The sequence below is a fragment of the Mus caroli genome, chromosome 12 (genome assembly GCF_900094665.2).
Source record: "Mus caroli chromosome 12, CAROLI_EIJ_v1.1, whole genome shotgun sequence".
Classification (NCBI taxonomy): Eukaryota; Metazoa; Chordata; class Mammalia; order Rodentia; family Muridae; genus Mus; species Mus caroli.
The window spans coordinates 98,877,198-98,888,882 of NC_034581.1; the positions used below are offsets into that span (position 1 = coordinate 98,877,198).

Consider the following 11,685-nt stretch of genomic DNA (forward strand, 5'->3'; position numbering starts at 1 on the left):
ATGCTGTGCTGATGATGCTGAGGTCCTGAGCATGGGATAGGAAGGATGCTGTGCTGATGATGCTGAGGTCCTGAGCATGGGATAGGAAGGATGCTGTGCTGATAATGCTGAGGTCCTGAGCATGGGATAGGAAGGATGCTGTGCTGATGATGCTGAGGTCCTGAGCATGGGCAGTAAAAGACTTTGGGATGGGCAAGGCAGGGGTGATACAGGCTAAAAGAGTAAGCTTGAGAGCACCTTAATAAGCAGCTGCTGTATGAGAGGTTTTAAGCCTTGTACAAAGTGATACAGGGGTAAAGGTAGGGTCCTGAAGTAGGATCTTAGTGGGGGTGCTGATGTGAACCCTCTAAAAGAGGAACAGTATCCTATGCTTTGGGGTCAATGAGGGAATGTGGAAGAGGATACGTTAAAGCATTAGTAGGTGTCAGTAGCCAAAGAGGCTTTTTAGAGTTTAGGAGAGGGAAAATACTAGAAGGAGCTGGATGAGCATAAGAAGTGTAAAAGAGGGGCTGGGGAGATGGCACAGTGGTTAAACATACTCACTGCTCTTCCATGGGTCCTTAGTTCAATTCCTAGCAACCACATGGTGGCTCACAACCATCTGTAATGGGATCTGATGCCCTCTTCTGCTGTTTCTGAAGACAGCTGCAGTGTACTCATATAAATAAAATAAATCTGTTTATAAAGAAGGAGGAGGATGAGAAGGAGGAGGAAAAGGAGGAAGAGGAGGAGGAGGAGAAGTGTGAAAGGAAAAGTGTGATTTGGCCATGATATCCCTACCCGACAGAAAGGTTGGGAAATGCGGCATAAAGAGGGAAAGACAAGTCTCTATTTAGGATACAGCCATTCCTGACAGGACAGATATAGATGTAGACAGCTTCTGTCAGCATCAAGCATGTGTTTATAATATGTAGGTTTCCCTAGAGAAACAGACAGAGTTGCTCTGCTCTTTTCTAGATGACTTAGACAGTCCAGAACCAAGGTTAGCTGCAGCCTTCCGGGAGACAAGGAGGGCTGTGCGCTCTCCTTTCGCTTCTGACTTCTCCCCCTTTCCACATCGCCTCTGAAGCATTTCATAAACAGAAGACGTGTCCAGTACAGCAGTGGGCTTGTGTAGAACAGAGGTGGGGCTTTTCCCATCAGGAAGGAGTTCTGATAGAGGCTACAAATCCATGTTACCAGAAATCACCCAGTCTGTCCATTTCCAGTCTGAGCACAGAGCACAGCTTGTCCGTGCCAGCATTTCCTAAGAGGAGGGAGGAGCCCTTGGTGGGGATAAATAGGCATCACTGTTCACTGGGGAGATCAACATGCCAGGCAGGCGGCAACCCTGAACATCAGGAGTCAGCTATCACAGAGGCTGGCAGCTGGCTGGTTTCAGCTCTGCAGGTAAAGCCCAGGATTCCTTGACTCCAGGGACAGAGAAGGAACCTTCCCAGGACTGTGTGGCACTGGCTTCTGCCTGCAACCTATGTTTGTGGGGGTGGGGCAAGGGCTTTGGCTGAGATACTGGCTTACAATCAGGGAACATTTCTTGGGTTCATAAAATCTTCTCTCCGGTCAGTTTCTCTTCCCTGTGGAAGATACAGATGCTGTGGTCTCTGCTCGTGGAGAGGAAATGGAGCCTGCTTCTCTGACTCCACGGGGGGCGGGGGGGGGGAGTTTAGAGACACGTCTAGCTTGCATGCTGCAGTCATAGCTAGGGTGAGACAGGACTGTTGCAGAGTCACTCTGGGGGAGGTGGCAGCTCTGCCATGCTCACATCACAGAGGAGATGCCTGGGGGGTTGGGACCCCACTTCCCTCTTAGATACCAGACCCCCTGGCCAAGCAGAGGGGCTTCCCCCTCAACTAGGGAAGCAAAGAAGACTCAGTCACTGAGCCACGTCTCCTGCTGTATGAACCGAGCAGCCTCTTTTCTCTGGAAATATTTTTGGCGAAAACTATTGTTTAGTGCTTTTCCAAAGAAATGGTTACATCAGACTGAAAGTAAAATCAGCCAAGTTGCTTAGGTCCCTGGCTTATCTGCAGTCATGTCACAGCCATTTGCACAAGTGGCTAGCACCAACACTCCTCTGGGCCTTCCAATTCTCTCCCCTCCATCTTCCCTCAACTCCATCCTCCTCTCTCTGACCCCCCTCCTCCTACCTCCATGTTCCTCTCTCTTCCACTTTTCACTCCTTTCTTTCTCCAAACTCCTGCTCTCCCCTTTCTCTTCTTCCTCTGCGCCTTGTTCATTTATCATCCACCTTCAACTTTGGACACCTGTACAAATGGCCAGAGACTAAAGGTAGGATTGCAGGCATTCAACTATAGTCCATTAGGATGCCTGTGGTCCCAACTCCAGGTGGATATAGAGGAGATGGACCCCTAGACATTCCAGACAACCGCTTCCAGTGCCCACAACAAGCCAGCCACTTACCAAAAATGTAACCTGGACCCCTCACCAAGCTACACAGAGAGGTCCACCTATTTGCTTTTACCACACAGCCATCCTGACAGCCAACATGAGATCTGGTCCAGGTGTCAGAGACTGATACCGCTCATTTTTCTTCTCACCAGGAAGCCTTCCAAGCCTGAGGTACAAACAACCATGTGGTTCCCAGGCAGGGCAGATAGAACCTTCCCCTACTGACCCTACTAATGCCTGTTCTCAGAAGTCTCTAGGCTTTGGCTCTGCACCGGGTGTCTCCAGTGCTTCTTCTCAATTGACATCCACACTCCCAGAAACATGCTCTGGATTCAGGCCATGGTTTTGAGATTTGGTAGACTTGTCACCTAATTTCTGCTTCAAGGCTGCTGAGGTCTGCCTACCAGGAATGGCAGGCGGGAACTTTGAGGAAGGGAACCATTGCAAAGGAAGAGGGATCCCTGCCTTCTAATGGGTCCATTGCCATGAGAGAAAGAGAGAAAGCTCTGAGGAGACAGGGCTTACACCCCTCCCTAGCTTCTATTTGGCCTGCTCTTTGAACCCTGGCATAGCCCTTTAACTCTCTTGAGTATTTGATTCTCTGTTAGGAAAACTGGCTTCTGCAGCAGCACTTCCTCCGTGATGGTAGGGAACACATGGTGTCATCCGAGTGGCCAGCGCACCTCCCGTGGGCAACCACAGAGGCAGGAAGGGCAGCAGAGCAGGGCACAATGACAGGCAGGTGGGAGAACTAAGAGATGGTCAGAGCACCAGCTGGTCCTCCAAGACTCAAAGGATGTCTTCCTTTCAGACTGCAGAACACAGAAGATGGCCTTCATTGCAGCTCTGGGGCTCTTGATGGCTGGGATCTGCCCTGCTGTCCTCTGCTTCCCAGATGGCACATTGGGAATGGATGCTGCAGTCCAAGAAGACCATGACAATGGGACACAACTGGACCATCTCACATTGGCCTCCATCAACACTGACTTTGCCTTCAGCCTCTACAAGGAGCTGGTTTTGAAGAATCCAGATAAAAATATTGTCTTCTCCCCACTTAGCATCTCAGCTGCCTTGGCCCTCATGTCCCTGGGAGCAAAGGGCAACACCATGGAAGAGATTCTAGAAGGTCTCAAGTTCAATCTCACAGAGACCTCTGAGGCAGACATCCACCAGGGCTTTGGGCACCTCCTACAGAGGCTCAACCAGCCAAAGGACCAGGTACAGATCAGCACAGGTAGTGCCCTGTTTATTGAAAAGCACCAGCAGATCCTGGCAGAATTCCAGGAGAAGGCAAGGGCTCTGTACCAGTCTGAGGCCTTCACAGCAGACTTCCAGCAGCCTCGTCAGGCCAAAAAGCTCATCAATGACTATGTGAGGAAACAGACCCAGGGGATGATCAAGGAACTAGTCTCAAACCTGGATAAGAATACACTGATGGTGCTGGTGAATTACATCTACTTTAAAGGTGAGCATGGTCTCTGCCTGGGGAGTGGAGGGAAGGAGTCTTAGCTGGGTACCTGTATCAGTAGGATGACAACTGAATAGGAGGTGCCCTAGCCTTGTAGGCATTGGTGCCTAGCTTCTTATTACCCAAAGGCCTTACTTTTCTTCTAGGTTTTTTTTTTGTGGGTTTTTTTTTTTTGGAAATGTTATGATTCATGCTACATAGTCAACATAAACCCTAATCTGTCCATCTAAGAGGGCTGACCTGGGCTGTGGCTTAACCTTAGTTACCAGCAGAATACCATAGCCCACATATCCAGTTCTACCTGCATGTGGAGAAGCCATGGCTACTCCCTACAGAGATGGATTCCCTCAGGCATTTCAAACACGTTCCTGTAGGAAATATCCCTGTAGGAGAGCCTCTGTCTCTAGGGTCCAGGTGAGACGGGGAATTGTTGCCCTAAGGAGGCTGACTGTCCTAATCTTAAGAGAGAAAGTAGCATAGCCCACAGCTAGTGAAGAGCCCTGCTGGCAATTACTATACAGGACTTCTCCCATGAGCCCTTTCTGTAACAAGCTAGTCCTTGACACAAGAAGCAGGGACACAGTAAAAAAAAAACATGAGAGATGGGGAAGTGTCAGCCAGGTAGTGTTCTGTGTTTAGTGAATGTCTACTTCATGGAAATTGCTTTTGTAAAATAAAAAGCATTACTTTCACTTAGCATGAAAGGTCAGAATTCCCAAGACACATTCCTGAGCCAGAGATTCCAATGAGACTTGGGTGCAAGATAGATGGAGACTCAGCTATAGGCAATGTTATAGGTAACGGTACTGGGGAAAAATCCAGAGATCCCACACCCACAACATCCTGCCTGATAGAGACAAGGAGCAAAGTGACAGACCTGAAGTTGGTGCCTGACAGAAGTCATGATGTAGCCAGACCTGCGGTGGATCTGAAGGTGATTAAAGTTAGTCCAGGGCAGAGGGAGGGCAGGTCTGGGGCTATAGACAGAAAATCAAGGTGGCAATGGACAGAAAAATATAGGCTAGGAGGACAACTGGACAGGAGGACAGGAAGGACAGGAGGACAGAGGACTGGAGGGCAGGATGGCCCCACAGCTGCTGTTGGCAGGGGATGGTAGAAGCAGAGTGACAGCCTGAAGGGTTAGACTGCAGAATATGGCTTTCTCAACTCTCCCCAGGACACGGACTCAAGTGCTGCTTGCTGTGAGGTGGGATGTATGTCTAGGCTGCGAGGTGCCGAGAGCAAAGAATGGGTTCACTATCAAATCCCTCATGTGCTTTGGTAATTGGAGCATATAGTATGAATCTGGAATAAGCCTGAGCTGAACCTGTGATCTTTGGTGGTGTCCACAGCCCATGTGTGTGACGAGGATTCATTACCCATGTCTTAGCCCACAAGATGGGGGATTACAAACTGATCCGACATGGGAGGACTCAGCCTGTGCTGTTTCTGTTACCTCTGAAACCTGTCCCACAAGCCATTGCCTTCTAGACATGGTTGCCCTGAGGAAAACAGAACCCTCAACTCTCCCATCTCCAGTCTCACCACTTTCATTCTTGTCTCTCTTACAATCTCCACCCCAGATCCCTGACTGTGTCAGGATCTCAAGTAGCCAGGCTGGGGTTTTGAGGTTCCCCTTCCAAACCAAGCCTGGAGACAATGCTCATAGCTAGCAGCTACCTGAGTTTTTCCAGTTCAGCATATGTCACACTAAGGGACACTCTGAGTGACTGAAGATGGATGGATTGCTGTCACAACTCAGAAGCGGTGTTAACTGAGGAGAACGTGGAGTCTCTGCTGCCGTTGAATCTGATGATTTGTTCCTTGCTCCTTCTTTAGCCAAATGGAAGGTGCCCTTTGACCCTCTTGACACGTTCAAGTCTGAGTTCTACGCGGGCAAGAGGAGGCCCGTGATAGTGCCCATGATGAGCATGGAGGACCTGACCACACCCTACTTCCGAGATGAGGAGCTGTTCTGCACTGTGGTGGAGCTGAAGTACACAGGAAATGCCAGTGCCCTGTTCATCCTCCCTGACCAGGGCAAGATGCAGCAGGTGGAAGCCAGCTTGCAACCAGAGACCCTGAGGAAGTGGAAGGACTCTCTGAAACCCAGGTGATTGTCCTCAGGACCCAGAACTGGCCTGGTTCCCTGTTCTGTCCTCAGCCTAAGGCCCAGTGTCCCTGTACCTCGAAGTCACACTAGTATCCACTGTAACAGTGGACCGTCCCCAGGGGACAGATGGAGTTTAGTTGAATTCCCCTCGGCTGATTATGTATTTTAGGCCCTGAGTTGCTGTCAATGTTCACAAGATGGGCTCAGCTAGAACAAGGAGCTGAGGTTCCTTCCCTCTAACAGGCTGTAAGTTACACGGAATCTAGAATGAGTTGGAAGGCAGAGGGAATTGTGATTGACAGGAGATGAGCTCTGAGAATCAGCTCTGCCCTGTGGAGCCATCTCATCCTCTCAACACTCATCATTCACCATACACGGAATAAGACTTGAAGACCTACTATGTGTCAGGCTCTGACTTAAATATCTACCCTAAGAAGATATCTGAGACTAAAGCACAAAATTTCAAGAAAATTTGAAGGAAAGCCTTATAGGCTTTCTTATAATTGAGAAAGAGAGAGAAGGGAGATTAACATAATCAGTATTTAATAAGTTACAGTGAGAAGTGGTGAGGGGCAGGGGGTGTCAGAAGATAAGGACAGCTGGAGTCTGATGCACTGTGCTATGTTAAATGGAATGTCTCTAGGTGATGTCTGAGGGTTGGATGACAGGGAAGGGCTGCATTTGTGGATCTAGGAGGAAAGCATTCTCAGTTAAGGAGCAGCAAGGACCAAGTCAGGTTGCCTGTCTACTGTTCACACTCTCAGGCACTGAGGATAATTAATGCATTAGGGAGAGCAAAGCCACATTGTGTAGGCATGGGTGGGAAGAGGACTTCCCTGTAGTTAGAGGGCTCTCTCTGTAGAGGAGCCCCAGTGTCACAGTGGACTGAAGGAGCCAGGGACTCTTCCTTTCTCTTTCATTCTCAGGATGATAGATGAGCTCCACCTGCCCAAGTTCTCCATCTCCGCCGACTACAGCCTGGAGGATGTCCTTTCAAAGCTGGGCATCAGGGAACTCTTCTCCACACAGGCTGACCTGTCTGGGATCACAGGAGGCAAGGATCTGAGAGTCTCTCAGGTAAGACAAAGACACACTTGGTGGTTCAGCTTGTGCCCTGAACGTGGATGGTGAGGGCCAGGAGGGCATGTGGGATTGGCACACGTGTGAAAAGACCTGTATTTCTCAGTTTTTCTCATGCTGGGGAGAGCTTAAAACCCCAGATACTCCTGCAGAGAGCAGTACGACTTTACTCCCTGGACATAACCACACCCAGGAACCCATGGTGAGGAAGTGCCTGTGCTTGATGTTAGATCACATGGGGACCAACCTGTGCTGCACCGCAGGTGCCACCCACAATCCACTGCAGTCACAAAGCACGCCCAGCCTCAACTTCTTCCCTCCAGGACTTCTTTTTTTTTTTAAGATTTATTTATTTATTATATGTAAGTACACTGTAGCTGTCTTCAGACACTCCAGAAGAGGGCGCCAGGTCTAGTTGCGGATGGTTGTGAGCCACCATGTGGTTGCTGGGATTTGAACTCTGGACCTTCGGAGGAGCAGTCGGGTGCTCTTACCCACTGAGCCATCTCACCAGCCCCCTCCAGAACTTCTTGACCAGCACTTAGAATATTAACAGTAAAGGTAATAACAAGGAATCTATGGCAGTTCTGAGGAAAACCCCAAGAAAGGAAAGAAGATGCCTTAGACCCCCATACTACATCCCTAGGCGCACAGCTTGGCCATGACCAATGTTCTCTCTAGCGCCCGCTCAAAGCTCTGAGCTCAGATCTGTGCAACCAGGGCATGGCGTTCTGGGAATGTGAAACCATGGTTTGCACACTGCTGTTGCATATCCCAAGAAGGCTGGAGCAGGAGGGATAAGGAGATGTGCACTGGCTGCCAGCACCCTGGCTGTTCCCTCTGACAAAGTTGGGAGGCTGCAATGAGGAAACTCCTGCCACTGCCTGCTCCTGTCCTCCTGTTGTAGTGATTTGAGGACAGCACAGATTCAGACACTGAGCAGACCCAGGGCATGCCTGAGCAGAGACTTGGGAAATGCAGGGTTAGAGCCCAGGGAAGGAACAAGGAAATTCCCCCCAGCAGATGAGGCCAGCACTCACTGCTTGCTCCAGACCCTTCTCCTGCCCTCCCTGGTCTCCAGTGAGTGATGTGTTTCTCTCCCCACAGGTGGTCCACAAGGCTGTGCTGGATGTGGCTGAGACAGGCACAGAAGCAGCTGCTGCCACTGGAGTCAAATTTGTCCCAATGTCTGCGAAACTGTACCCTCTGACTGTGTATTTCAACCGGCCTTTCCTGATAATGATCTTTGACACAGAAACTGAAATTGCCCCCTTTATGGCCAAGATATCCAACCCCAAATGAGACTAGAACTCCCCAAGTGTTGGTGCTTCTTCCCAGGAGCCAGGCATTGAGCCTGTCTGTGGGTCTCCATGTGCATTTTGGCTTCCATGCTCAGCTTGGCCTTGGCATGCCTGGATTAGATAGTGACTAACTTTGTTATAACCACATGCACAGACATCCCTGTGGGAAGTCAGTGCCGTGCTCCCAGACTTCTTGGTAGCACTAGCCCGTGTTCATGAGCCTGAAATTTGTCTTATTCCCTACCCCTGCTCTCTCCCTGTATCTGCCTTCACCTAAAAGCCTGGGCCCCATCAAGTAGGCTCAGTCCCAATTTAGACTCTGGTTATGTCTCCCTTCAGCTGTGCTGTCTTGATGGGACTGTGCAACCTTACAAGCCAACCCATATGGACCAAGAGGAAAGCTTGCTGCCCCGTGTCTATCGGCATCTGGGGCCACTTGGTGCCCAGTCTGCCTCACTCTTTCACTTCTCCAGGCTTTGCCTCCAGGCACTGCCCCCTGTAGGGTCTCCTCACCTTGTCTATATCTGGCACAGAGTTAGAGCCCTCACTTTTGCAGCTGCATGGGGCCTGTGGGTCAGAGCAGCTCCTTTCCCCTGGCACTCCTACTTAGAACAAAGTAGCCTTTCTTTTAGTTCCCAGCTGACCAACCTCACACAAAAGACGAACACCACCAACCAGAATAAGAGGTAGGAGCAAAGGATCAATAAACATATAACTGCATTGAATGTAGCAGTGTTCTCTTGTTGGCAAAGGGTGGCCTCTAATGACAACAGGCACATAGAGATTGCACTCACACTCTGTGACTCCTGGGATGGCCCTCTGACCTCCGTGCTATTATGAGTCCCGTTATGGATGAGGAAACTGAGGCACAGAGAAGCTTAGCCATTTCCCCCTGACACACAGCTATTATGGTATTCCAAGTTTGCTGACGGCTCAGACACAGCCAACCTTCACCAAGCTGAGAAGCCTGTTGTTCCTAAGGCTTCCCAGTGGTGGTGAACAGGTGGGTGATAAAACAAGACCCTGGATGCTTTCAAGACGGCACCCAAAGGGGCCTGGGACCAGGATGCGAGCTCTGTTCTAAAGTGTAAGTATTTCTGCTCAGATGGAATGGTATCCTGGGATAGAGGCCAAGGTGCTTTTGTGTGGGTTGCTGGGTGTCCAAGGAGAATCCTGGGAGCCTGGAAACAGCTGGAGGCCTGCAGGCAGAGGGAAAGCTGTCCAGGTTGAGATACATTTGAGTCTCAAGGGACCTAAGAACACACACTGACAGGTGAACCTGTGGTCAGCAGAGAATCACACACACACACACACACACACACACACACACACACACACACACGATCCCCTTCCCTGGCCAGCACTGAGATGCTACACCATTAAGACCTTGAATCGAGATAAGAATGGGGCCCGTCTATTGAAAGCAGCCCAGTGTCCCAACCATTACAATGTGCCTAAGTGTCAGTTGAGACCTTAAACTGACCACCACATGCACTCCATGGGTATTGACATGATCCAGCTATATCCCTCCATCCTATCTGCTCTCAGACCAGGTGTCTAAGGAGCCTGGTGCTGAATACATCTAATGCTGCCTGTGAGCTGAGCTGGGTCTGGAACCTGTGGCCAAAGTCTGAATCTACCTCTCATAGGAGTCTAAAACCTAGATATTAGGGTGTACTTCTCTTCATTCCCTAGGGGCAGAGGTCCCCTGTCTCTTGGCCAGTAAATTGCCTTGGTGATGAACCCTCTACAGCACTGTCCTTCTAGGTGATGTGTGGTTGTCACAGCCTAGGAGAGCTAGAATTCCAAGCCTTCCCGTGCAGAAGTGGGAATGAAGAATGGTGCAGCATCTTGGGAGAGGTTGATGCAGCAATCTCACTGTAGGCAGGTACTCCAAGAAACAGGAAGCAAGGACATGGCAGGCACTGCAGCCAGCATCCACCATTGCTTCTTCATAATTGGCAAAGGGCTTGTGACTCAAGGGTCCCCCAACAGATGCATGAATGAGCAGACCACACACTATTACTGCATTAGACAAACAAGGGAGGTGTCATTTCTTGCACTCTGTGTGTGAGCCTGCCAATATGCTCACAGGGAAAGAAGCCAGACACAGTAGGGCCTGTGTGATGTGAGCCACAGACATGTGATATCCAGAACAGAAGGATTTGTGAGTATAAAGTGTGTTCTAATGGCTGTCAGGAGCTATGGGGAGGAGGGAGGGGATGACTCATCAATGGGCATGCAATCTGTTGAGCAGTGACTAACATAGCTTAAAACTAGACACTGGAAAACCTGCCTAGGCAGGAATGAAATGTGAGTCCTGAGGGGAGGTTCTCTGAGCTTTAAGGATGTGAAAGGGCTGGGCATCAGAGGAAAGGCCCAGCTGTAGGGGAACTTTTGTCAAGGATGGAGTTGGGGATGCCAGGCTCTGCCCAGAGTCTGTGGGAGTGGGGAGCAGAGCTCCTCTCTGTCACCCCCAGGCCTGCTGAGGAGGACTTGGCCAGCTGCAGTCCCTCCTTGCCACTTCCCAGGCTTTGTCCTTTCCCAGTGAGGAGAAATAGAAGCCCATTTTAGTATCCTTTGGAACATTCCACCTTCTAGGGCCAAGGAGGAAAAATCTGACAGGGAGTTTAAGGTCAGAAGGGCAACCTAGTGAGGCGCTTCGGCAAAACAAAAATGTAAGAAGAGGGCTTTGCACACGTGTGCACGCATACACATTCACAAACACACAGACACACATTGCACACCTGCTCAAGGACAACTCAGTGCTAGGGTGTTTTCTATGTACCAAGTTCTGAGTTCAAATTCCAGTGTTCTCCCCAAAAGGAAAACCCATCTATGAGGACTGTGGATGTAATTAGTGACAGTTTTACTGTGGTCCAGGGTCAACATTTTGGCTTTTCTGTCACTGACAAACAGCTTGAGGGATTTTGTTGTTTGAGGGAAGGGCTGTGCATAGACACTTAACCCACCCAGCTCCCTTCATCTGACAGCTGTGCCACACTGAGAGCTCCCAGAACTATATGGGGGAGAAGAGGAAAAAAAAATTCTTGTTTGTTTGTTTGTTTGTTTGTTTGTTTGGATTTTGGGAACTTTTGTTGGTGGCGGTTGTTGTTGATGTTGTTGTTGTTGTTGTTGTTGTTGTTGTTGTTGTTGTTGTTGTTTGAGACATGGTTTCTCTGCATAGCTCTGGCTGTCCTGGAACTCACTCTGTAGACCAGGTTGGCTTCAAAGAGATTCATCTGCCTCTGCCTCTGCCTCTGCCTCTGCCTCTGCCTCTGCCTCTGCCTCTGCCTCTGCCTCTGCCTCTGCCT

The 11,685-nt window shown here is 49.8% G+C and overlaps 1 protein-coding gene across 1 annotated transcript; it reads left to right on the forward strand.

The window, feature by feature from the left end:
- Positions 1–1,287: 1,287 nt before the first annotated feature.
- LOC110307144 (serine protease inhibitor A3N) lies at positions 1,288–9,096 on the forward strand. Its single transcript, XM_021179406.2, has 5 exons — positions 1,288–1,389; positions 3,221–3,874; positions 5,717–5,990; positions 6,917–7,067; positions 8,178–9,096. Exons 2-5 carry the CDS (start codon positions 3,238–3,240, stop codon positions 8,370–8,372), a joined length of 1,257 nt encoding a protein of 418 aa, XP_021035065.1. The 5' UTR covers positions 1,288–1,389; positions 3,221–3,237; the 3' UTR covers positions 8,373–9,096.
- Positions 9,097–11,685: the final 2,589 nt, after the last annotated feature.